Source organism: Ahaetulla prasina, chromosome 1, assembly GCF_028640845.1.
Source record: "Ahaetulla prasina isolate Xishuangbanna chromosome 1, ASM2864084v1, whole genome shotgun sequence".
Taxonomy (NCBI): domain Eukaryota; kingdom Metazoa; phylum Chordata; class Lepidosauria; order Squamata; family Colubridae; genus Ahaetulla; species Ahaetulla prasina.
The window spans coordinates 3,270,594-3,298,018 of record NC_080539.1 but is presented as its reverse complement, the minus strand read 5'-3'; the positions used below and the strand labels follow the sequence as shown (position 1 = coordinate 3,298,018).

The 27,425-nt window shown below is 45.1% G+C and overlaps 1 protein-coding gene across 4 annotated transcripts in view; it reads right to left on the bottom strand.

Moving 5' to 3' along the window:
• The window catches only part of SPECC1 (sperm antigen with calponin homology and coiled-coil domains 1), a 162,040-nt gene that overhangs the window by 121,948 nt on the left and 12,667 nt on the right, over positions 1 to 27,425 (bottom strand). For 3 of the 4 annotated variants that reach the window (XR_009152810.1, XM_058163997.1, XM_058163994.1), the window contains exon 3: positions 23,092 to 23,227. Coding sequence is in view for 3 of the 4 variants with exons in the window: in XM_058163997.1 (XP_058019980.1) it covers positions 23,092 to 23,227 (136 nt within the window). In the remaining variant the exon portion in view is untranslated. Of the gene's footprint in view, positions 1 to 3,757; positions 4,012 to 23,091; positions 23,228 to 27,425 lie in introns of those variants that run through there. The other variant, XM_058163996.1, reaches the window with a different exon arrangement.

Sequence of the window (27,425 nt, the reverse complement as noted above, 5' to 3'; positions counted from 1 at the left end):
CTTTCTTGGTCACGGTTGTTAAGCGACTCACTGCGGTTCTTAAGTGAGGCACGGGGTGGTTGTTAAGCGATTCCTGCTTCCCCATACTGGTCAGAAGGCCACAAAACCTGCGACGCTCCAACTTGTCGTAAGTATGAAACCAGCTGCCAAGCGTCCAAGTTTTGATCACACGACCACGTGGATGCTGTCATAAGTGTGAAAAACCGATCATGAGTCATTTCCCCCCACCCCGGTGCTGTTGTAACTTCTAAGGTCACTAAACGAACTGTCGTAAGTTGAGGACTACACGTATTTTGAACTTCAGGTCCTCTTTCTGCTTCCTCCATCCCCCCCAACCACCATACCTGCCTGTCAATGTTTCATAAATTATCTCCCACCACCACACTCCCAAAAAACCTGCTCTGTTCTTTTCTCTCTAGCAGATAACCACAATGCTGTTAAAACTGGTCACATATGGCTTTTTACTCCGGCAAACTTCCCTTAACACGCTTTGCAAACAACAACCTTGTAGAGCGGGGCGGTATTTTTTTTTTAGGCACTAAAAATTGGCAGCCAAAAAAAAGAAATAAAAAACCAAAATTGGAAGCAGGGAAGGGAGAAGTCAGAAAAACACGGCTAGAAAAACACTTTGCAGAAACACGGTTTAAAAACTTCCGCGCCTAAGAAACGCAAATGTTTTACAGAACGCAAAATTTTTACAACAAAAAAGGTTTGTCGTAAAACGGAGGGGGAAAGAAAGGGTAGAAGAGCGACTCCAAACGGAATTCAAATGTTATTATTCCTATGCTTTCTTTAGAGAGAATCTGTATGGTTATTTATGAGGAAGAAAACGTACATTTTAGCGTGAACGTAGTTTTAAATTGGGGTTTTGAATCAGGGGTTTTAAACGGAGTTTTAAATTTGTATTTAAAAGTTTTAGGCCATCAATTGAATTAATTTTCTATTCTTTTTGCTGTTTTATATGTATTATATATTTTCTGTTGTTTTATTGGCTGCGAACCGCCCTGAGTCCTTCGGGAGATGGGCGGTATACAAATATAATAAATAATAATAATAATAATAATAATTTACTATATGTGTATAAGAAAAGAAAAAAACACTTTTTACACACACACAAAAAAAAGAAAAATTTTAAAAAGTATTTTTTTGGATCTAAACATATTTTTGGGAGTCTCCTTGATCTTAAATCAGTATTTTTTTTTTCCAAACTTGGCCCGTTTAAGATGGGAGACTTCAACTCCCAGAATGACCCAGCCGGCAACGCCGGCTGGGACATTCTGGGAGTTGAAGTCTCCCATCTTAAACGGGCCAAGTTTGGAAAAAAAATACTGATTTAAACAGAAGAGAGGGGGGAAGGGATCTTCCCCCCCCCCACCTCAAGCCCCCCCCCCCCATTCTTTCAGAAAAAAAGAGCAGGGAGGAGGGGCAGGAAAAGCATTCAAAGGAGAAGATATTAATGAGGAGGGCATTAAAATTCATGAGCCCCCCCAGGGTGGGTTCTTGTTCAAGGTTGAAGTCTGGAAGGGCGGATGGAATAAAAAACGGTTCTTCCTTTCCCCTTCCCCCCCCCCAAAAGAACCCCCCCCCCCGCCGGGATTCTCAGGATGGGGACACAGGAGACGAGAGGAGGCTGGACTCCAGGAAGGCCTTAGATGGGGGGCTTAGATGTGGGGGGGGGGAATCCCAAAGGAAAGGGGGCTTTTTTTTCCTTCCTTCGTTCCCCGCTTTTCTCCTTTGTTCCCACCTTCCCTTGTTCCCCATCTTTCTTTTCTTTTCTTTTGTCACTTTCTTTCTTTCTATTATTTATTTCTGTTTGTACCTTTTCTTTCTTTCTTTCACCCCTTTTTTTTTCTTTCTGTTCATTTATTTATTTCTGTTCCTACCCTTTATTTATCTGTCTTTCTCTTTCTTTCTCTTTTTCTTCCTTCCTTCCTTCCTTTCTTTCTGTCTTACTTTTTATTATTTGTTTATTTATATCTTTATTATTTATTATGTATTTCTGTCTTTTTTTCTTCCTTCCTTTTTTATTTATTTATTATTATTTATTTATGTTTTCTTTCTTTTTTTTCTTTTCTTCCTTCCTTCCTTTTTATTTGTTTGTTTTTTTTCTTTCTTTGTCCCTTTCCCTTTCTTTTCCTTCCTTCCTTTCTTCCTTTCCATCTTCCTTCCTTCCTATCTTTCTTTTCTTTTGCCTTTCTTTCCTTCTTTCTGTCCTTCATCTCTTTTCATTCTTTCTCTCTTTTCTTTCTCCCTCTTTTCTTTCTCTCTCTTTTTTCTGTCTCTTTCTTTCTTTCTTTCTCTGTCTCTTTTCTTTCTTTCTCTCTCTCTCTCTTTCTCTCTCTCTCTCTCTTTTCTTTCTTTCTTTCTTTCTTTCTTTCTCTCTCTCTTTCTCTCTCTCTCTGTCTCTTTTCTTTCTTTCTTTCTCTGTCTCTCTCTCTCTTTCTTTCTTTTTTCTTTTTCTTTTTCTTTCTCTTTCTCTCTCTCTCTGTCTCTTTTCTTTCTTTCTTTCTCTGTCTCTCTCTCTCTCTCTTTCTTTCTTTCCCCATCCCGACCTTCCTGAAGCTGCTTAGTATGCTGATGCCCTTCCAGGAAGACAATAAACTAGTGGGAAAAGCCGGAGGTGGGAAAGAGGGGGGGGGGAAAGTCCTCACAAAAGACGACAAGGGCTCCCAAGGCCTGGACCCTCCTCAAAAAGCAGAACACTCCCCACTCCCCCTGCCGGTTTCCCCAAGGAAAGATGAGCGTCTTGCACCCCAAAACTCCAGAGGTGCCCCCACAGAAGGGCCTGGTCCCAAGGCATCCCCCCAGCCCCAAATTTCCTGGTGCTGTATCGGAGTGGAGGGAAACCGAGGCACCTTTGCTCTGCCAATGGGCCCCTTGCAAGTGAACTTGGCGGCCCCTGCCTGGCCTTGCCCTGCCATCGCCAGACTCCCCCCCCCCACACGCCCCATCTTCCGTGGGAGGGGTGGGTGGGCTCTTTCAGGGTCCCCCACACCCCAGGGACTCTTTCGGACACTGCCAAAGTGGGGGAAGACCCCAAGGCCCCCGTCAAGCGTCTTTCCCATGCACGCCCCCACCCGTCCCAGCCCCACCACTGGCCTCCCAAGACCCCTCCTCCCACCTTCTGCCTCCAGACAGAAGCCCCCCCACCCTCCCATTGTCTCCGCAACTTTGCCTTGCCGAAGGTTGGGGGTGTCCTGCAGGGCAGACTCTGGGGGAGACAGAGAAGGAAGGACAATCAACAGACCTTCCCCAAGAAGATGGGTTGAGAGCTCCCCTCCTCCTCCTGAGCCCCTCCTTCCTGAGCCCCTCCTTCTCCTGAGCCCCTCCGACTCCTGAGCCCCTCCTCCTCCTGAACCCCTTCCTTCTCCTGAGCCCCTCCCTCTCCTGAGCCCCTCCTGAGCCCTCCCGACTCCTGAGCCCCTCCCTTCCTGAGCCCCTCCTTCTCCTGAGCCCCTCCGACTCCTGAGCCCTCCCGACTCCTGAGCCCCTCCTTCTCCTGAGCCCCTCCTCTCCTGAGCCCCTCCCGACTCCTGAGCCCCTTCCTTCCTGAGCCCCTCCTGAGCCCTCCCTCTTCCTGAACCCCCTTCCTACCTCCTGAGCCCCCCTCTCTCCTCCTGAGCCCCCTCCCCCCCTCCTGAGCCCCCTCCCCCCCTCCTGAGCCCTGAAGGTGGGTCGGGCAGAGCCCCACCTGTGCTGAGCCCCGCCGAGGGTCGCCCGCCCCCCTCCCCGCCCGCCCCCAGCCCCGCTGGCCCACCTGGCTCGGGCTCCTCGGCTCTGGCCGGCTGGTTGCCCATGGCGCGCCCCGCTCTACGGCCGGCCGCTCATCCTCGGGGCTGCGGCGGGGAGGAGGAAGCGGAGGCAGGAGAGGCGGCCGGGGCAGCTGCGGGCTCTTTCAAGGCGGCGGGAGAGAGGCGGCTCCGCGGAGCCCTTCCCTCCTTCCCTCCTTCCCTCCCTCCGGGGCCGGCGGCAGCAGCAGCAGCAGGAGGAGGAGGAGGCCGGGCATCGCCGTCCCAGCGGCCGAAGGGAAAGAGCCGCCCGGGAGAAGCCGCGCACAGGCGGCCCGACGTTACTGCAGGGACGGCCGAGGGGGGAGAGGAGGGAGGAGGAGGGGGACTGAGGAGGAGGAGGGGAGAGGCTGGGCTTTTCCTGGGGGGCAACTGGAAGGGGAGGGGGACTGAAGTGGGGAGGGAGGGAGGGGGCTGGAGGGGAACTGGAAGGGGAGGGGGACTGAGGAGGGAGGGAGGGGGCTGGAGGGGCAACTGGAAGGGGAGGGGGACTGAGGAGGAGGAGGAGGAATGGGGGCTGGAGGGGCAAATAGAAGGGAGGGAGGAGGGGGCTGAGGGGCAACTGGAAGGGGAGGGGGACTGAGGAGTGGGAGGGAGGGGGCTGGAGGGGCAACTGGAAGGGGAGGGGGACTGAGGAGGAGGAGGAGGGGAGGAATGGGGGCTGGAGGGGCAAATAGAAGGGAAGGGAGGAGGGGGCTGGAGGGGCAAATAGAAGGGGAGGGGAGGAAGGGGCTGGAGGGGCAAATAGAAGGGAGGGAGGGGGCTGGAGGGGCAAGTAGAAGGGAGGGAGAAAGGGGCTGGAGGGGCAAATAGAAGGGAGGGAGAAAGGGGCTGGAGGGGCAAATAGAAGGAGGAGGGGACTGAGGAGGAGGAGGAAGGGGACATGGGGGTGCAGGGCTGTTTCTGGGGGGTGAGTGGCAAGGTTGCGGAGGGGGAGGAAGAGGAGGAGGGGATTGGAGGGGCAACTAGAAGGGAGGGACGGAGGAGGAAGAGGCTGGGATTTTCCTGGGGAGCAACTAGAACGGGAGGGGCACTGAGTAGGGGAGGAAGGGGACCTGGGGGTGCAGGGCTGTTTCTGGGGCGGGAGGTGGCAAGGTTGCCGGAGGGGGAGGAAGAGGAGGAGGGGGACTGGAGGGGCAAGTAGAAGGGAGGGGGACTGAGGAGGAAGAGGAAGGGGACAGGTGTGTGCCAGCAGGGCTTTTCAGGAGGGGCAAGGTTGCAGAAGGGGTGGAAGAGGAGGAGGAGGAGGAGGAGGAAGGGGCACAAGAGGAGGAGGGCTGGGCTGTTCCTGGGGAGGACTGGCAAGGTTGCAGGAAGGGGTAAGGAGGAGAAAGGGAAAGTGGGGGTCAGGGCGGTTTCGGGGGCAATTATTAGAAGGAGAAAGAGGAGAGGGTATAGGGCTGTTTTGGGGGCAACAAGGTTGTAGAAGGGGAGGGGGAGGGGGACTGAGGAGTGGGAAAGAAGAGGAGGGGCACAGAGGGCCAGGACCCTTCTTATGGGGAGCAAGGTTACAAAACAGGAGCAGGGGCCTAGGAGGGCAATGGGCAGGGGCCTCCTTGAGGGAGGAAGTGGAATTGGGGGCACAGGGCTGTATGGCTTTCCCGGGGGCAAAAGTGCAGAGGAGGGGCAAAGGGGCTTAGGAGGGCAGGGGTCCACCTGGGGGCAAGGCTGCATATGGGAAAGGGAGAGAATAAGGGGGAATTCAGGTTATTGGGGGGGGGCAGAACACTTTAGGGTGCAAATGGGGGTGCGGGAAGGAGGGCTCAAGGTTGCAGAACAGGAATCTCCCAGTCAGCAGCCCCCCCCCCCCAACTCCACCCCCCCCCCAAGGACTTGGGTGCCTTTCTAAACTTGGGGTGGCAAAGATTGGCGCCCTCCACAGCTGGCACGATAGCCAGGCACAGGTGTGGGTGGGCAGCTGCAGGGAAGCCAAATTCAGAATCGGAACAGACCTGGAAGGGACCTTGGAGGTCTTCTAGTCCAACCCCCTTATACCACTCCAAAATGGGGATGATGCGACGGGTCATTAAGTGTGAAAAAAAGTCATCAGTCGCTTTTTTTTTCTTCAGTGCCACAGTCATTAAACAGACCGCTGTAAGTAGAGGCCTCCCTGGATCTCATTTTTTTTGTCATTGTTTGACGTTTCTTGACACATAGCGCCGCGGCGTTTTTGTGCTGGGTAGTTTTAAAAAAAATAAAATATTTTAAATAAATGGATATTCTAATCCCGGCTTTCGCGAGGGACGCCATTCCGAAGGAGGTGAAGAACACACAATCACACAACCTATAATTTCAACTCCATGACTGTTGACCCTGAACTTGGGGCATTGGGGAGTGTGATAGAGCAGGAGGAGGGTGGGAGAAAATTACAGGCAATTATTTAAAATTATTAAAATAGCATCCTGCTAGCAGTTTAGCCGGAGGGAGGGAGGGAGGAAAAGAAGGAAGGAGGGAGGGAGGAAAAGGGAAAAAGAGGAGAAGGAAGGAAAAGGGGGAAAGGAAAAAAAGGAAGGAAGGAAAAATGAGAAGAATGGAAGTAAAATGAGAAAGGGAAAAAGGAAAGAAGAAACGAGGGCGGAAGGAAGGAAAAGGGAATAAGATGAGAAGGAAGGAAAAGGGGGAAAGGAAAAAAAGGAAGGAAGGAAAAATGAGAAGAATGGAAGAAAAATGAGAAGGGGAAAAAGGAAAGAAGAAACGAGGGCGGAAGGAAGGAAGGAAAAGGGAATAAGATGAGAAGGAAGGAAAAGGGGGAAAGGAAAAAAAGGAAGGAAGGAAAAATGAGAAGAATGGAAGTAAAATGAGAAAGGGAAAAAGGAAAGAAGAAACGAGGGCGGAAGGAAGGAAAAGGGAATAAGATGAGAAGGAAGAAAAAAGGGGAAAGGAAAAAAGGAAGGAAGGAAAAAGATGAGAAGAATGGAAGTAAAATGGGAAAGGGAAAAAGTTAGGAAAGAATGAAGGAAAGAAGAAACGAGGGAGGGAGGGAGGAAGGAAGGAAGGGCAAATGAGAAGGTGGAGAAAGCATTTCTCACCTCCTGTATTCTCTACATATTGATAGTCCTTGACTTACGACTATAATTGAGCCCAAAATTTCTGTTGCTAAGCCAGACAGTTGTTAAGTGAATTTTGCCCCCTTTTACGACCTTTTTTCCTACCGTTGTTAAGTGAATTGCTGCAGTTATTTAGTGACAAGGTTCTTAAGTCTATGTGGCTTCCTCATTGACACTAGTTGTTAAGTTGAGTAATCACTTTTTTTAGTGACGTTTTAACTTTGAACGGTCACTAAATGAACTGTTGTATGTATGGACTGTCTGTATTCATTTTGTTCCACTCCGATGACAGGCAGCTGGGACAGCCATCTCAATTCTTCCTTCCACCTAAAAATCCCATTTTTTTCTCAAAAAACCACAGCAGGAACCAAGGCATCACAGATTAAGAATTGGAAGGGACCTTGTAGGTCATCTAGCCCAACCCCCCCAACCCCCACCCCCGTCCAAACAGGAGACCCTACACCATTCCTGACAGGTGGCAGTCCAGTCTCTTCTTGAAAGCCTCCAGTGATGAAGCTCCCACAACTTCCAAAGGCAACTTCTGTTCCATCAGTTGATTTTTCTCACTGCCAGAAAGTTCCTCCTTATTTCTAAATTGAATCTCTCCTTGATCAGTTTCCATCCATTATTCCTTGTCTGGCCTTCAGGTGCTTTGGAAAATAGTTTGACCCCCTTCCTCCTCTCTGGGGCAGCCCCTCAAATATTGGAAGGCTGCTATCCTGTCTCTCCTGGTCCTTCTCTTCACTAGACCAGCCAGGCCCAGTTCCTGCAATTGTTCGTTGTATGTTTTATCCTCCAATCATCCCCTCATCATCCTGGTTGCTCTTCTCTGCACTTTTTCTAGAATGTCAGCATCTTTTTTATAGTGTGGTGACCAAAACTGGATGCAGGACTCTAGGTGTGTCCTTACTAAGGCTTTATAGAGTGCTATTAGTACTTCCCTTGATCTTGATTGTATCTCTCTGTTCATGCAGTTTAGGATTGCATTGGGTTTTTTGGCTGCCACTGCACACTGTTGGCTTATATTTAGCTGGTTATCCACTAAGACTCCACGATCCAGTTCCTGCTATTAAGCCTGGTTTCACCCAGTCTGTATGTGTCCTTTTGGTTCTTCTTGCCTAAGTGAAAGACTTCACTTTTCTCTACGTTGAATTTCATTTTGTTTTATAGCAGGGGTCTCCAACCTTGGCAGCTTTAAGCCTGGCGGACTTCAACTCCCAGAATTCTGGGAGTTGAAGTCCGCCAGGCTTAAAGTTTGCCAAGGTTGGAGACCCCTGTTATATAGGGCCGAGAGTTCAAGTTTGTCAAGATCCATCCATGTGGCCTTACTAAGACTTTAAACACGGCCGGCCTAAAGCCAGAAAATCAAGGGTCGGAAACCAGGCCGTTCACATTTAAACCGAATCCATAAAACGTCCCAAATAAAAGATATTTTTTTTCTGGTTTCGCCCCAGTTTCAGAATGCTGACCGACTGGTTGAGTTTGCATTCTTCCCAACCCTCCAGAGGCTACGGACAAAACAGGCTTAGCCCATGCTGAGAATGCAGTTGCGACGTTTTGCCCTCGACTCCTGCTTGTGTCAGTCGGTACAACAACTCCCATCCGGCTTAAAAACTTCCCTGCCCTCCAGAAGGGGATGGGGTGCGCGGAAAACCCACAACCCTCCCTCCGTATTTTAATGGCGAGCCCTCATTTTCCCATTATCCCTATTACAGGGTGGTTAGCATCCCTGTAATTAGGAGTATAATAATATAACGAGCGCTCCATTGATGGGAGCGGTGTTAGAAGGGCCCTCTGGGGGTCATCTAGTCCAACCACCCCCACCCCCATCTCAGTGCCAAATTTTCACAACCCTCTCGGGAGTTGTCGTTTTCTCTGCATGGCAGAATAGAATAATAGAATTAGAACAGAATAAGAATAAAAATTGGGAATAGAATAGAATAAGCATAGAATTAGAATTAGAATAGAATAGAATAAGCATAGAAATAGAATAGAATAAAGAATGAATAGAATAGAACAGAAGAATAGAATAGAATTCTTTTATTGGCCAAGTGTGATTGGACACACAAGGAATTTGTCTTGGTGCATCTGCTCTCAGTGTACATAAAAGAAAAGATACCTTCGTCAAGGTACAACATTTACAACACAACTGATGCTCAATATATCAATACAGAATATAGAAGAATAGAATAGAAGAATAGAATAGAATAGAATAGAATAGAATAGAATTAGAAAGAATTAGAATAGAATAAGCGTAGAAATAGAATAGAATAGAAGAATATAGAAGAAGAGAAGAGAAGAATAGAATTAGAATAGAAAAGAATAGAATAGAATAGAATAGAATAGAATAGAATAGAATAGAATAGAATAGAATTTTTATTGGCCAAGTGTGATTGGACACACAAGGAATTTGTCTTGGTGCATATGCTCTCAGTGTACATAAAAGGAAAGATACCTTCATCAAGGTACAACATTTACAACACAACTGATGGTCAATATATCAATACAGAATATAGAAGAATAGAATAGAAGAATAGAATAGAATAGAATAGAATAGAATAGAATAGAATAGAATAGAATAGAATAGAATTAGAAAGAATTAGAATAGAATAAGCGTAGAAATAGAATAGAATAGAATAAAGAATAGAAGAATATAGAAGAATAGAAGAGAAGAATAGAATTAGAATACAATAAGAATAGAATAAGCATAGAAATAGAATAGAATAGAATAGAATAGAATAGAATAGAATAGAATAGAATAGAATTTTTTATTGGCCAAGTGTGATTGGACACACAAGGAATTTGTCTTGGTGCATCTGCTCTCAGCGTACATAAAAGAAAAGATACCTTCATCAAGGTACAACATTTACAACACAATTGATGGTCAATATATCAATACAGAATATAGAAGAATAGAATAGAAGAATAGAATAGAATAGAATAGAATAGAATTAGAAAGAATTAGAGTAGAATAAGCGTAGAAATAGAATAGAATAGAAGAATATAGAAGAATAGAAGAGAAGAATAGAATTAGAATAGAATAAGAATAGAATAAGCATAGAAATAGAATAGAATAGAATAGAATAGAATAGAATATAGAATAGAATAGAATAGAATAGAATAGAATAGAATAGAATAGAATAGAATAGAATAGAATAGAATAGAATAGATAGAATAGAATAGAATTTTTATTGGCCAAGTGTGATTGGACACACAAGGAATTTGTCTTGGTGCATATGCTCTCAGTGTACATAAAAGAAAAGATACCTTCGTCAAGGTACAACATTTACAACACAACTGATGGTCAATATATCAATACAGAATATAGAAGAATAGAATAGAATAGAATAGAATAGAATAGAATAGAATTAGAATTAGAATAGAATAAGCGTAGAAATAGAATAGAATAGAATAAAGAATAGAAGAATATAGAAGAATAGAATTAGAATAGAATAGAATAAGAATAGAATAAGCATAGAAATAGAATAGAATAGAATAGAATAGAATAGAATATAGAATAGAATAGAATAGAATAGAATAGAATAGAATAGAATTCTTTATTGGCCAAGTGTGATTGGACACACAAGGAATTTGACTTTCCGTGCATAAGCTCTCAGTGTCCATGAAAGATATAAGGTAAGTAATAAATCATGATCATAGTTCACCATAAAAATACATTCATCCTAAAAACATAAGATACAACACTTAGTGATAGTCTCAGGATACTAAATAAACCATCAACATAAATAATTCTAGGAAGCTAAATAAAACAACACGAATCGTAAAGATACAAGCCACAAAGTTATAGTCATAAGTAGAAGAGGGGAGAGGTAATGGGAAGGATGAGAAGAAGAATAGTAATACAGCCATAGTAAATAGTTTGCTAGTGTTTATGAGAATGAGTTGCTCAGCAGAGGGATGCCATGCGGGGTGGGGTGGGGGAAACTGTCCTTGTGTCTGCACAATCGCATCCTGCAAAAGGGGAGCTGGTTCATTTAGCGACCGTGCGAAGTTACGACGGCACTGAAAAAAAGGGATTATAACTGTTTTTCACATTTACAACTCTCAAGGGCCACCCGTAGAGACCCTTAAAGCAGTTTTCATGTGAAAAAGATTACAATTGTAAAAATAATAATGATTAAAAAAATTAAAACATTAAATCTGGTGGCTCAGACTGCTAAGACAGTCTGTTATTAACAGCAGCTGCCTGCAATTACTGCAGGTTCAAACCCCACCAGGCCCAAGGTTGACTCAGCCTTCCATCCTTTATAAGGTAGGTAAAATGAGATTTTGGGGGGCAATAAAAGTTGATTTTGTATATAATATACAAATGGATGAAGACTATTGCTTGACATAGTGTAAGCCGCCCTGAGTCTTCGGAGAAGGGTGGGATATAAATGCAAATTAAAAAAAATCATAATTGAATCATTAAAATAAAGCAAAGGCTGCGGCGGTTGTGTAGATATGTCTTTATTTCTTCCATAAATAAATTGCGCTAACACACATAAAAGAGTTCTTAAGAAGGGACCGGGCAGCCATTTGTCTGAATTGGTCTAGGCTAGGGTCTCTTGGGGGTGGGGGGTTGGACTAGAAGACCTCCAGGGTCCCTTCTAGCTCTACTCTGATGTGCAAGGAAGTTTTTCCTTCCCCTCCCCTGTCATTTTGTCGTTCGTTTTTTTTTATTGGTGGCGCGAGACACTGTCCTTCTCACTGCCAAAAATAAACCGGCAATCGTCGTTTGGCGAGAAAAAAAAATTGCTTGGGCTGGCAGTTTTACAAGTTTTTACACGTTTTTGCAAGGAAGAAAAAGGGAATTTGCACTTTGAGGAGGTGGGGGACTGAAAGGAATAATTAGTCTGTTTTTTGTCTGAGTCTGATTTGAAACAGCTATATTATAGATTTTGGGCTATTGCGGCTTTTCGGATCTGTCGTTCTTGAGAACAGCACCAGCTGGGTCTAGCTATGGTCTTGTAATTTCAATTGGAATAGAGCTGGAAGGGACCTTGGAGGTCTTCTAGTCCAGCCCCCTGCTCAAGCAGGAGACCCTAGACCATTTCAGACAAATAGTGGGCCAATATTTTCTTAGAAACCTCCTGTGAGGCAAGCAGACCACCGACAACATCTGGTGGCAAGTTGTTCCACTGCTTATTTGTTCTAATTGTCAGGAAATTTCTCCTTATTTCTACGTTGATTAGTGTCCATCCATTGCTTCTTCTCCTGCCCTCTGGTGCTCTGGAGAATAGGTTGAAACTCCCCCTCCCTTCTTTGTGGCAGCCCCTAAAATATTGGAAGATGCTATCATGTCTCCCCTAGTCCTTCTTTTCTCTAGACTGGCCATACCCAATTCCTGCAACCGTTCTTGGGAATGGAATGGAATGGAGAATAGAATAGAATAGAATTTAAAATAAAATGGAAAATGAAATGAAATGAAATGAAGAATAGAATAGAATAGAATAGAATAGAATAGAATAAAAATAAATATAGAAATAGAAATAGAAATAATAGAAATAGGTAACAGTTGGAAGGGACCTTGGAGGTCTTCTAGTCCAACCCCCTGCTTAGGCAGGAAACTTAACACCAGACAAATGGTTATCCAATCTCTTCTTAAAAATTTCCAGTGTTGGAGTATTTGCAACTTCTGGAGGCAAGTTGTTCCACTGACTAATTGTTCCGTCAGGAAATTCCTCCTTAGTTCCAGGTCTTCTTCTTGAGCAGGGGGCTGGACTAGAAGACCTCGGAGGTCCCTTCCAGCTCTGTTATTCCATGATTTCAGGAAGGAGCTGGAAGGGACCTCAGAGGTCTTCTAGTCCAGCCCCCTGCTCAAGAAGGAGACCCCAGTGACTTGTCCAGTCTCTTCTTAAAAACCTCCAGTGACGGAGCTCCCACAATTTCTAGTGGCAAGCTGTTGCACTGATTAATTCTTCTCACTGTCAGGAAATTTCTCCTTAATTCCAGGTTGCTTCTCTCCTGGATGAGTTTCCATCTGTTGCTTCTTCTCTTGCCTTCGGGTGCTTTGGAGAAGAGGTTGACTCCCTCCTCTTCTTTGGGGCAGCAGCCCCTCAAATACTGGAAGACAGTTATCATGCCCCCCCCCCAGTCCTTCCTTTCTCTAGACTAGCAAACCCTAGTTTGAATTGAATTGAATGTGTGAATTGAAAACGTACTTGTTCATCCAAGCGGGACTGGCTTAATTCTTAATTTTTAAATTTTGAATGTTTTGAATTTTAATAATTTTAAATTGGATATTCTGTTTTATTGGGTCAAATTTGATGGTTTTTAAATTTTTCGGCCATTATAGAATATGTTATTTTAATCTGTTGTTTTAAAATTGTATATTGAGAGCATATGCACCAAGACAAATTCCTTGTGTGTCCAATCACACTTGGCCAATAAAAAAAAAATTCTATTCTATTCTATTCTATTCTATTCATATTGTATTGTTTTAATTTGGCAGTACACCGCCCTGAGTCCTTTGGGAGAAGGGCGGTATAAAAATCTAAATAATAAATAAATAAATAAATAAATAAATAAATAAATAAATAAATAAATAAATAAATAAACCCAAATCCTGCAACTGTTCTTCCATGCGTTTCAGCCAGCCAAAAGCCAAGCACCCCTACAAGAAGACAGACAACCTCTGTAAAATATCTTCAAGAAAATTAACTTGGCCCATTGGGGGGGTGGGGGGGTGACCTCACCAGCTGACCTCTCTTGAGTCCTTCCATCAACTTAGTTGCTCTTCTTTGCACTCCCCCCCCCAAAAAAAGATCTCAAATTATCTGTTTTGTAAGACGGGGACCAAAACTGGATGCAGGATTCCAGGCGTGGCCGTATTAAGACTAGTTTGCAGAGCAGCTGGGTTGGTGCAACATGCTTAAACCAAGAAATTCTGGTTTGCAGGTGGGCTTGGCAACTTCTCGTTCAGCAACGGTTCGAAGTTAACGACAGCACCGAAAAAAAGTGGCTTCTTGTAACCAGGCCTCGCACTTATGACAGCATCTCTACAGTCAGGTGATCAAAATTCAGGCAGTCTCAATTTCAGTTAGAAACCCCCAGCCTCAATTTCACAGGCAGCAACCCCCAGCCTCAATTTCAGAGACAGGAACCCCCAGCCTCAAATTTCAGCTCTAGCAGCCCCCAGCCTCAATTTCACAGGCAGCACCTCCCCCCAGCCCCAATATCAAAAGCGGAAACCCCCAGCCTCAATTCCAGAGTTAGAAACCCCCAGCCTCAATTTCAGAGACCAGAACCCCCAGCTTCAATTTCAGAGTTAGAAACCCCCAGCCTCAATTTCAGAGACCAGAACCCCCAGCTTCAATTTCAGAGTTAGAAACCCCCAGCTTCAATTTCAGAAGTGGCCATCCCCAGCCTCAATCGCAGAGAAAGAAGCCCCCCGCCACAGCCTCAATTTCAGTGGTAGTAGCCCCCAGCCTCAATTTCAGAAGCAGGAATCCCCAGCCTCAATTTCACAGGCAGCACCTCCCCCCTCCCAGCCCCAGTAGCAAAACGGAAACCCCCAGCCTCAATTCCAGAGGCAGCAAAGGGCTGCCTACCCTCTGCCAGAGCTGGGGACCATCCCAAATGAGGAGGAGGAAGAGGAGGAGGGGGGACCCAAAACAGGCAAAGGAGCTCCACATCTGGAATCCAAAAACTCAGGAATGTCCCTCTGGCATTTCCGTGCTCTCCCATGAAACACCCCCCCCAAAAAGACCCTGATGCAGGGGAAGAAAGGAAACAGTTCCTAATTTACGACTCCTTGTGCATCGCTAGGGACCCCAACCCAGCCTCAGCCCCCTCCCCACAGCCTGGAACTCATCAAGGAAGATGGGCGGGGGTGGGGGAGCAGTCTGGCTGAGCCCCCCCCCCCGCCCCCCCAGCCCAGCAACCTGGCTGGTCTCCTTTGATGTGACAGATTGCAAGAAACAGATCCAGCGTGAGACCCCCGACCTTTGGGGGAACCGGATCCCCTCCCTGGTTATTCTTCAAAGGGACTTTGGGCTTTTGATTGGGGGTTTAATGGGGGGGTGGGCTTCCCGTTTTAAATGAATTAAATTGGAACTGAAGACTTTGTGCAGGGCCTGCCTTTTATTTTAAAAATGAGGAGGGTCCCCAAACCAGAGAGAGCAGGGAAATACGATCAAAACCTTTCACTGGGATAAGTCAATAACCCACCTACCCCTGATTAGGTAGCCCTCAACTTATGACCACAGTAGACCCCCAAAACTCCTGTCTTTAAGCGAGACATTTGTTAAGTGAGTTTGGCCCCATCTTATGATTTTTCTTGCCACGGTTGTTAAGTGAATCGCTGCAGTCGTTAAGTGAATACAACGGTCGTTAAGTGAATCTGGCTTCCCCCCCCATTGACTTGGCTTGCCAGAAGGTCGCAAAAAAGAGGATCGCGTGACCCCGGGGAACACTGCGACCGTCATAAAGACGAGTCAGTGGCCGTCTGAATTTTGATCCCGCGACCATGCAAAGGTCGTAACTGTGAAAAACGATCATAAGTCCCTTTTTTCAGTGAAGTTGTAAGGGGTGCACAGGCAGGGGTGTGTGTGTGTGTGTGTGTGTGTTGTGGGGATGGAAACTTGCGGGTTTTTCCACCTCTTGAAGTTTTCAAAAAATTTGAAGTTTTCACTAGAAAGCAGTTTGCAAATTGCATTTCCTGCCTGTTGCTGCCCCCTGGTGGCCAAAGTGGGGTAAAATTGTTAAGAGGCAGTCCTGGATTTACAAATTTCTTTAGCAACTGTTCAGATTAGATTAGTTTAACAAGAGTTGGGAGGGACCTTGCAGGTCATCTAGTCCAACCCCCACCCCGCCCAAGCAGGAGACCCTACACCATTTCTGACAAATTCTGTTCAAAGTTACCATTACATTGAAAAAGGTGACTGACGATCAGTCCTCGCACTTACGACCGTCGCAGCATTCCTCACAGTCGCATGATGATGAAAACCAGACGCTTGCGCAAATGACAAAGAGGGTTGCAGGGTCCCGGGGTCATGTGATCCACATGTACAATTTTCCCAGCCGGTTCTCGGAGAGCGGAGGAGGAGCCAGATTCACTTAATGACCGTGTTATTCACTTAACAATGGCAGTGATTCACTTAACAACTGTGGTGGAAAAGGTGGTTCAATTAACTGCCTTGCTTAGGGATGGAAATTTGCGTCCCTGTTGCGGTCGTAAGTTGAGGACTACCTGTTAAATCCTGCCTATGAAAAGAAAAGGCAGAGAGCAGCAAACAAGGCTACCAGATCTGGGCTGCAGAACATCCGGTGGTCTCTAGGGGGCAGCCAAGGCTTAGGGTTTTGTTACCTTTTGCTGCCACCTAGTGGGGATGTAGATAATGACATCCCCGGTTTGTTTAAAGCAGCATTTCTCAACACCTTACTTTAAGAGATGTTGGACTTCAACTCCCAGAATTCAAAGCCGGCTGAGGAATTCTGGGAGTTGAAGTCCACACCTCTTAAAGTGGGCCAAGATCCAAGAACAAAGCAATCCTTCGATAAAATAACATCCTTCGAGAAGTACTATATCCCTCAAGGTATGTGTCCCCTCCATAAATCTTGTGGCCTGGAGTTCCACAAGCCAATGATGCGCAAGGGATGATTTCTTTAATCTGTTCTCCACTTCCTTCCACCCCTCTTGATGGAGGGGAAAACCCCGTATCTGGAGTTTTGAGAAAGAGGAAAAAGCTTCTCACCCACATGGACTGTGAAGGTCACAAAAGGGGAATCACATGACCTGGGTCACTGCAACTGTCATAAACGTGAGTCAGTTCTCAAGCAAACGACTGTAAATCGCGTGACCACGGGGCTGCTGCACTGGTCGCGAGTGTGAAAAATGGGTCATAATAAGCCACATTTCCAGTGCTGTTGTAACTTTGAATGGTCACTAAATGAACTTTTGTAAGTCAAAAACTACTTACACACACACACAAATCACTGCTGGTTTTGAACACATTGCAGAAAGAGGAAACTGGAATGTCCACAAGGTTGATGCTATATGGAACAAAGCTTTTTTATGTTGTTGTTGTTCCATTTGATGGAACATTTACACACATAGGAGACTGGAGGCTAAAACATATGAAGAACGGTTGCAGGAACTGGGTATGTCTCGTTTAATGAAAAGAAGGACTAGGGGAGACATGATAGCAGTCTTCCGATATCTCAGGGGTTGCCACAAAGAAGAGGGAGTCAGGCTATTCTCCAAAGCACCTGAGGGTAGAACAAGAAGCAATGGGTGGAAACTAATCAAGGAGAAATTTACTGACAGTTAGAACAATTAATCAGTGGAACGACTTGCCTGCAGAAGTTGTGAATGCTCCAACACTGGAAGTTTTTAAGAAAATGTTGGATAACCATCTGACTGAAATGGTGTAGGGTTTCCTGCCTGGGCAGGGGGTTGGACTAGAAGGCCTCCAAGGTCCCTTCCAACTCTGATATTATTATTATTATTATTATTATTATTATTATTATTATTATTATTATTATTATTATTATTATTATTATTATTATTATTATTATATGTGCCTGCCCCAGTGCCTACTCAGAAGCAAGGAAAGGCATTTGGTCCCCACACTGTAAAAAAGATGTTGAGACTCTAGAAAAAGTGCAGAGAAGAGCAACCAGGATGATGAGGGGACTGGAGGCTCAAACATACGACGAACGGTTGCAGGAACTGGGCCTGGCTAGTCTAGTGAAGAGAAGGACCAGGGGAGACAGGAGAGCATCTTCCAATATTTGAGGGGCTGCCACAAAGAGGAGTTGGGGGGGTCAAGTTATTTTCCAAGGCACCTGAAGGCCAGACAAGGAACAATGGATGGAAACCAATCAAGGAGAGAAACAATCTGGAAATAAAGAGGAATTTCCTGACAGTGAGAACAATCAACCCATGGAATAGAAGTTGCCTTCGGAAGTTGTGGGAGCTTCATCACTGGAGGCTTTTGAGAAGAGATCGGGCTGCTATCTGTCAGAAATGGTGTAGAGTCTCCTGCTTGGGCGGGGGGTTGGACTAGATGACCTCCAAGGTCCCTTCCAACTCTTGTTTATTCTGTTATTATTCTGTTATTCAGAAGTTGTGGGAGCTTCATCCCTGGAAGCTTTCAAGAAGAAACTGGACTGCCATTGGTCAGATAATGGTGTAGGGCGGTGGGGGGGGGGTTTGGACTAGATGACCTCCAAGGTCCCTTCCAACTCTGTTAATCTGTATAGTCTGCATGAAACTCTATGACGTCTCAGAATTTGAATCTCCCTTTTTAGTGCACAAGTGAGCCTATCTTAAGAGTTGAATCTTTTCGCTGAGAAGTGAAACCGTACCGTCCTTGGCCACACGACAACGTGACACAATTTCCTTTCGGGCTTCCTTCTTCGTTTTTTTCTGGGAGAAAATTTACGAGACCAACTTATACTCAAGAGACGGTAGGAAGAGAGCCAGAAAGTTTAGAAAGGGCTCTTTCCCCCAATTTTACAGATTTTAACGAAAGTGTAAAACTTTTGCTTTGATTGGGGGGGGGTTAATGGGGAGTGTGGGGAGGGCTTCTCACTTTAGGCTAATTAAACTGGAACTGAAGGCTTTTAAAAAAAAACAGATTAACAGAATTGGAAGGGACCTTGTAGGTCATCTAGTCCAACCCCCTGCCCAAGCAGGAGACCCTACATCTGCCTCTACCTAGGATCGAACTCACAACCTCCTGATTGTAAGGCAAGAGCTCCACCTCTAAGGCCACCGCTTTGTGCAAGGCCTGCCTTATTTTAAAAATGAGGACGGTCCCCACCACAGCAAGGGGGAAAATTTGACCCAAGCCTTCCTCTTAGACAGACCTGGGCAAATTAAGGCCCGCGGGCCACATTCGGCCCTTTGTACGTCCCTGTCCGGCCCGCGTGAGGCCAATCATAAACACCATAAAAAATAAATTGCACTGGTTCAATAATTGTTTTTCTTATTTAACCAATAGACCACAGTTTCACATAACCTAATATACATATTTACAGAGTGCTTTATTCTTCTGATTATCAGTACCAGCTATTCAAAATATTTAATTTAAGTATTTTACAATGAAAGAAAGTTGGTGGCCCTCTGACACAATTCAGGCTTCTCATGCGGCCCCTGATAAAAATTAATTGCCCACCCCTGCTCTTAGAGGTGGGTGAGAGATTGATTTATCCCACCCACCCACCTCTGATCCTCAACACTTGTGCAGGTAGTCCTCGATTTACGACCGCAATCGAGCCCAAAACTGCTATTATTGCTAAGCGAGACAGTTAAGTGAGTTTTGCCCCATTTTTCTCACCTCATTTGTTAAGTGAATCACTTGCGGTTGTTAAACGAGTAACCCGGTTGTTAAGTGAACCAGGCTTCCCCTGCGTACTTTGTTCGTCAGAAGGTCGCAAAAGGGGACCGTGTCACCCCCCGGGACTCGCTGCAACCGTCATAAATATGAGTCCGTTGTCCAGTGTCTGAATTTTGATCACGGGACCCTGGGGGAATGCGGTAAGGATTGTAACTGTGAAAAATCGTCGTAACTCACTTTTTTTCAGGGACTTGTAACTTTGAACCGTCACTAAGTGAACTGTTCTAAGTTGGGGACTACCTGTAAGGATAGTTCTCGACTCAACAACAGTTTGTTGAGTTACAAAGTTACAACGGCAACGGTCGTAAGTGTGAAAAACGGTTGTAAGTTTTTCTGTCCCGCTCTAAATTCAGACGGTCACTAAACGAACGGTTGTAAGTCGAGGATTCCCTGTATGCGTGGGTTCAAGTGAAGCCTGCCCAAAAGAGAGAGAATCAACTCAAATATGACCGATTTTCCATATTTGAGGAAAGGGATTTTTGAACCTTCGCTGCCAGACTTTGAGAACATAACTTATTCCTGGAAATTTATGAGTTATTAGAGATGTGAGTCACTGAATGCCAGGGTTTTTAATCACTGGCCAATAAAGAGGGCCTCTGGTGGCTCAGACTGCTAAGACAGTCTGTTATTAACAGCAGCTGCTTGCAATTACTGCAGGTTCAAGTCCCACCAGGCCCAAGATTGACTCAGCCTTCCATCCTTTATAAGGTAGGTAAAATGAGGACCCAGATTGTTGGGGACAATAAAAGTTGACTTTGTATATAATATACAAATGGATGAAGACTATTGCTTGACACAGTGTAAGCCGCCCTGAGTCTTCGGAGAAGGGCGGGATATAAATGCAAATAATAAATAAAAGAAAAAAGAAAAAAAAGAAGGAGCATTCTGCCTGCTTAAAGGCCCAGAGAAAATTAATAATGATTAACTTAATAATTAAATAATATTAATAATTCAAAACGATTGATTTTGAATAAATTGATATTATTCCAACAAAATAATTATTACCGCAACGAAGCCCACCCATTAAAGTTATATGTTGCGTCGGTCGTAAAATGGATCCACCCTATTTTACGACCGTTCCTTTGCAGTGGCCGTCAAGCGAATGTGCTGATCGTAAAAGCGAACACTGCAGTCGTTAAGCGAACACTGAGGTCGTTAAGCAAGCCAGTGGTTCGCTAAGGGTGTGGTTTTGCCGAAAACCGGGAGTACGTGACGGTTTTGGGCAAACCGTCCTGAACGCGGTCACGTGACCACAGGGCGATGCAAATGGCCATCCTTACAGCCATGTTGCCAAGCAGCCGAAATTTGATCCCGTGACCAGGAGGTGGCGCCTGCCCATCAGAATCTTGCAACATGACTGGCTGGGGAATTCTGGGAGTTGAAGTCTTAATTTGATGAGGTCGAGAAATACGGATTTAGCCTGTTGGAACTTGGTTTTTCCCTCCACGTTAAAAGAATCGATAAAAACATTTTCTTTCTTTCCGAAAGCCTATGCACCAAGACAAATGCCTTGTGTGTCCAATCACACTTGGCCCATAAAAAAATTCTATTCTATTCTATTCTATTCTATTCTATTCTATTCTATTCTCTCCTCTCCTCTTTTCCTATCCTATCCTATCCTCCTGTTCTGTTCTGTAATCTATATTCTGTTCTATTCTATTCTGAACGGATCTTTTCTTTTATGTACACCGAGAGCAGATGCACCAAGACAAATTCCTTGTGTGTCCAATCACACTTGGCAAAAAAAAAATTCTATTCTATTCTATTCTATTCTATTCTATTCTATTCTATTCTATTCTATTCTATTCTACTCTACTCTATTCTATTCTATTCTATTCTATTCTAATTGCTATTCTAGTCTATTCTATTCTTCTCTTCTCTTTTGTAGCCTATGACTTAATGATATTAAGTATTAATATTAATTAGAACTGCAGAAAAAACAGTTGCTACCAACCTGCCTTCCATTGAGGACCTGTATACTGCACGAATCAAGAAGAGGGCCGTGAAAATATTTACAGACCCCTCACATCCTGGACATAAACTGTTTCAACTCCTACCCTCAAAACGACGCTATAGAGCACTGCACACCAGAACAACTAGACACAAGAACAGTTTTTTCCCCTGAAGGCCATCACTCTGCTAAACAAATAATTCCCTCAACACTGTCAAACTATTCACTAAGTCTGCACTACTATTAATCTTCTCATAGTTCCCATCGCCAATCTCTTTCCACTTATGACTGTATGACTATAACTTGTTGCTGGCAATCCTTATGATTTATATTGATATATTGACCATCAATTGTGTTGTAATTGTTGTACCTTGATGAAGGTATCTATTCTTTTATGTACACTGAGAGCAGATGCACCAAGACAAATGCCTTGTGTGTCCAATCACACTTGGCCAATAAAAAAAATTCTATTTTAAAAACGTTTGCTATCTTTTACATTCAAAACTATAATTCCCAGCACCTTGAATTTGCCTCTTTTTAACATAAATTATCCAAGAAGCTGCTACAGTTCTTTTACAAGCCAAGAAAACCATCAAGCTCATAGAGTACTAAATCCAAGCCCCTTCCATCTTCCCCCTCCTCCTCCTCCTCCCCCCCTCCTCTCCACAAACCCCCCCTCCCTTCTAACACTGATGACGTTACCTAGTTGGGTCATGAAACGTCTGCAAGAAAATACCCGAGCTCAGAGAGCACCAAGGACCCCCCCCCCCAGTCCTCCTCCTCCTCTTCCTCCTCCTTTACTCCACAAACACCACCCACTCAAGGGGTGAAATGCTCCCGGTTCAGACTGGGTCACCCGATCCGGTAGCGATGGTGGCGGGTGGTTCAGAGAACCGGTAGCAAAAATCCCTGGCCTCCCCATGCCTAGCTGAGCCGCACAATCATCAAAGGTTTTTTTGGGTTTTTTTTTACTTTTAAAAGCATTTTTTCCTCAGCTGAAAAAATGTTTTTAAAAGTAAAAAAAAAGCCTCTGATGATCGCATGGCTCAGCTGGGATCGTCAGAGCCTTTTAAAAGCATTTTTCTACAACCTCTTCAGCCGAAGAGGTTGTAAAAAAATGCTTTTAAAAGTAAAAAAAAAAAAGTTGGCCACGCCCACCCAGTCACATTACACCCCCCACGAAGCCACACCCACAGAACCGATAGTAACAAATTTTACATTTCACCACTGCCCCACTCCCTTCTTACAGTAGCACTGCTGATGTTACCTAGTTGGGTCATGAAACGTCTGCAAGAAAATCACCAAGCTCAGAAAGCACCAACGACCCCACAGTCAGTCATCCTTCCTTCCTTCCTTCCTTCCTTCCTTCCTTCCTTCCTTCCTTCCTTCCTTCCTTCCTTCCTTCCTCTCTTCCTTCCTTCCTTCCTTCCCTTCCTTCCTTCCTCCCTTCCTTTCCTTCCTTTCCTTCCTTCCTTTCCTTCCTCCCTTCCTTCCTCCCTTCCTTCCTTCCCTTCTTTCCTTCCTTCCTTCCATCCCTTCCTTCCTTCCCTCCCTTCCTTTCCTTCCTTCCTTCCTTCCTCCCTTCCTTCCCTTCCTTCCTTTCCTTCCTTCCTTCCCTTCCTTCCTTCCTTTCCTTCCTCCCTTCCTTCCTTCCTTTCCTTCCTTCCTCCCTTCTAACACTGATGATGTTACCTAGTTGGGTCATGAAACGCCTGCAAGAAAACCACCAAAGCTCAGAACCCCACAATCGTCCTCCTCTTCCTCCTCCTCCCACTCCCCGTCTCAGAAAATCACAGACGCTCTTCTAATCCTGATGATGCTCTCTAGTTGGGACGTGAGACGTCTACAAGAGAACCACCAAGCTCGGAGAACATCAAAGACCTATCAATTCAACCCTGGTGTAAATATATATGTATATATATATATATGCTCTTCTATGAGTTGTGGAGTTCCCTTACCTGGGCAGGGTCTCAGGCGATTCTCGGCCAGCTCCGAGATGGCCCCCGTGGTGATGGTCTTCTTCAGCCTGGAGCCTCCCGAGGGGGTGACAAGTCCCGGCTTGGCCAGCATGTCTTCACTGCTGGCTCTCTTCAGCTGCAGGAGAGGAGAAGGTTAGAGGCCTTGCGAGGACCCAGAGGGTGGGGGATACCGGCCGCCCTTTCTTTTACTGCCTAGTCCAAGGACAGCAGACACTCCCCCCCCCCAAATCCATTTGGACAAAGGTGCTGGCCCAAAACTTCCCACAGGAGATGGAGGAGGAGGAGGAAGGAAGGAAGGAAGGAAAAGATGGAGAAGAGGAAGATAAGAAATGAGGAGGAGGAGGAAGGAAGGAAGGAAGGAAGGAAGGAAGGAAAAGATGGAGAAGAGGAAGATAAGAAATGAGGAGGAGGAGGAAGGAAGGAAGGAAGGAAGGAAAAGATGGAGAAGAGGAAGATAAGAAATGAGGAGGAGGAGGAAGGAAGGAAGGAAGGAAGGAAAAGATGGAGAAGAGGAAGATAAGAAATGAGGAGGAGGAGGAAGGAAGGAAGGAAGGAAGGAAAGAAAAGATGGAGAAGAGGAAGATAAGAAACGAAGAGGAGGAAGGAAGGAAGGAAGGAAAAGATGGAGAAGAGGAAGATAAGAAACTAGGAGGAGGAGGAAGGAAGGAAGGAAGGAAAAGATGGAGAAGAGGAAGATAGGAAAGGAGGAGGAGGTGGAGGGAGGGAAGGAAGGAAAAGATGGAGAAGAGGAAGATAAGAAACGAGGAGGAGGAAGGAAGGAAGGAAGGAAGGAAGGAAGGAAGGAAGGAAGGAAGGAAGGAAGGAAGGAAAAGATGGAGAAGAGGAAGATAGGAAAGGAGAAGGAGGGAGGGAGGAAGGAAGGAAGGAAAGGAAGGAAGGAAGGAAAAGAGGAAGATGAGAAAGGAGGAGGAGGTGGAGAGGTGGAGGGAGGGAAGGAAAGAAGAAAAAGTTGGAGGAGAAGAGGAATAGAAGGAAGCAGAGAAGAAGAAAGGAGGAGGAAGAGGAGGAGGAGAAGAAGAAGAAAAGAGGAGAAGGAGGAAGGAAGGAAGGGAAAGAAGGGAGGAAAAGATTGAGGTAAAGAGGAGGAGGAGAAAAGGAAAAGAGGACGATAAGAAGAAAGAAAAGAAAGAGGTGCAGGGACGGAAGGAAAGAAAAGGGAGAAGAGGAAGAGAAGGAAGAAAAAGGGAGAAAAAGAAAGGAGGAGAAGGAGAAGAAGAAGAGAAAAGGGAGGCGGAGGAAGAGAAGAAGAAAGGAGGAGGAAAGGAAGAAAAAGATTGAGACAGAGGAAGAGAAGGAAGAAAGAAAAGGAGGTGGAGGGAGGGAAGGAAGGAAGGAAGGGAGAAGTAGAAGAAAAGGAAGAAAAAGGGGCAAGAAAAAAGGAGGAAGGGAGGAAGAAGAAGAAGAAAGAGGAGGAGCAAGACAGGACGGAAGGAAAAGATTGATGTAAAGAGGAAGAGAAGGAAGAAAAATGGAGAAGAAGAAAAGGAGGAGGAGAAAGAGGTACTAGTAGTAGTGTAATTTATAGGCTCCTTGACCCTGGGCTACAACCCACCCAAGAAGCAGGCCGGCCCCCCGAACCCAGGACTGCTCATGGGGTGGGCTCAAAATCTTGCCCATATTTATTTATTTATTTATTTTGTCACAACAATATATGTAACTATCCTACAGAAAGGTTATATAGTATATAAAGGTATAAGTATATATATATATGTAGGTCTTTGGTTATTTGGGTTTTCTCCCGCGTAAAATTGGAAGTGTCTTGGCGACGTTTCGACAAAGTTTCATTCGTCATCTTCAGGCTTCAGCTTCGTGCTTCTGGGAGGCACGAATTGCTCCCAGAAGCACGAAGCTGAAGCCTGAAGATGACGAATGAGAGTTCGTCAAACGTCGCCAAGACACTTCCAATTTTACGCTGGAGAAACCTGAATAACCAAAGACCTACATACAAACACCCATGAAAACCTCAGAAAACATATATATATATATGAAGAAGAAGAAGAAAAGGAGGTGGAGGGAGGAAGGAAGGAAGGAAGGAGAAGTAGAAGAAAAGGAAGAAAAGGGCAAGAAAAAGGAGGAAGGAGGAAGAAGAAGAAGAAAGAGGAGGAGCAAGACAGGACGGAAGGAAAAGATTGATGTAAAGAGGAAGAGAAGGAAGAAAAATGGAGAAGAAGAAAGGAGGAGGAGAAGAGGTACTAGTAGTAGTGTAATTTATAGGCTCCTTGACCCTGGGCTACAACCCACCCAAGAAGCAGGCCGGCCCCCCGGACCCAGGACTGCTCATGGGGTGGGCTCAAAATCTTGCCCATATTTATTTATTTATTTATTTTGTCACAACAATATATGTAACTATCCTACAGAAAGGTTATATAGTATATAAAGGTATAAGAATATATATATATGTAGGTCTTTGGTTATTTGGGTTTTCTCCCGCGTAAAATTGGAAGTGTCTTGGCGACGTTTCGACAAAGTTTCATTCGTCATCTTCAGGCTTCAGCCGTGCTTCTGGGAGGCACGTGCTCCCAGAAGCACGAAGCTGAAGCCTGAAGATGACGAATGAGAGTTCGTCAAACGTCGCCAAGACACTCCAATTTTACGCTGGAGAAACCTGAATAACCAAAGACCTACATACAAACACCCATGAAAACCTCAGAAAACATATATATATATATGAAGAAGAAGAAGAAAAGGAGGTGGAGGGAGGAAGGAAGGAAGGAAGGGAGAAGTAGAAGAAAAGGAAGAAAAGGGCAAGAAAAAGGAGGAAGGGAGGAAGAAGAAGAAAGAGGAGGAGCAAGACAGGACGGAAGGAAAAGATTGATGTAAAGAGGAAGAGAAGGAAGAAAAATGGAGAAGAAGAAAAGGAGGAGGAGAAAGAGGTACTAGTAGTAGTGTAATTTATAGGCTCCTTGACCCTGGGCTACAACCCACCCAAGAAGCAGGCCGGCCCCCCGAACCCAGGACTGCTCATGGGGTGGGCTCAAAATCTTGCCCATATTTATTTATTTATTTATTTTGTCACAACAATATATGTAACTATCCTACAGAAAGGTTATATAGTATATAAAGGTATAAGAATATATATATATGTAGGTCTTTGGTTATTTGGGTTTTCTCCCGCGTAAAATTGGAAGTGTCTTGGCGACGTTTCGACAAAGTTTCATTCGTCATCTTCAGGCTTCAGCTTCGTGCTTCTGGGAGGCACGAATTGCTCCCAGAAGCACGAAGCTGAAGCCTGAAGATGACGAATGAGAGTTCGTCGAAACGTCGCCAAGACACTTCCAATTTTACGCGGGAGAAAACCTGAATAACCAAAGACCTACATACAAACACCCATGAAAACCTCAGAAAACATATATATATATATGAAGAAGAAAAGAAAAACAATAGGACAGGAACGGTAGGCACGTTTGTGCGCTTATGCACGCCCCTTATGGTCCTCTTAGGAATGGGGTGAGGTCAATAGTAGAAAGTTTTTGGTTAAAGCTTTTGGGATTATGGGAAGAGACCACAGAGTCAGGTAAAGTGTTCCAAGCACTGATGATTCTGTTACAGAAGTCATATTTTCTGCAATCTAGATTAAAGCGGTTGACATTAAGTTTAAATCTATTGGTTGCTCTTGTATTATTGCAATTAAAGCTGAAGTAGTCTTTGACAGGAAGGACATTACAGTAGATGATTCTGTGAGTTAAACTGAGGTCTTGTCGAAGGCGACGGAGTTCCAAGTTTTCCAAGCCCAGGATTTCAAGTCTGGTGGGATAAGGTATTTTGTTGTTTACAGAGGAATGGAGAACTCTTCTTGTAAAATATATGCACAGCCCCTCCCCATCTCTGAGCTACATTTCAGAAGACAGCAAACTGGACATTTTCCGCAAAGTTCTGCAGAGTTCCCGCTGCATCTCCAGCATAAATCTGCTTCCCGGTGTGGTCCCCTTTCCTTTCTCTGGTCCGTCCATTACAAAACTGCTGCGTTTTCTACTTCCTTACAAACATCGCTGGGCGCCCCAAACAGTGTTAAACCAGGAGCGAAATCCAGCAGGTTCTGGAGAACCGGTAGCCGAAATTTTAAGGAGTTTGGAGAACCGGCAAATACCACCTCGGGCTGGTCCCAGAGTCGGGTGGGAATGGAGATTTTGCAATATCCTTCCCCCTGGAGTGGGGAGGGAATGGGGATTTTGCAGTATCCTTCCCCCTGCCACGCCCACCAAGCCACGCCCACAGAACCGGTAATAAAAAAAATTTGGATTTCACCCCTGTGTTAAACTATTATGTTCTATAAATCTATAGAGATTCTCAGT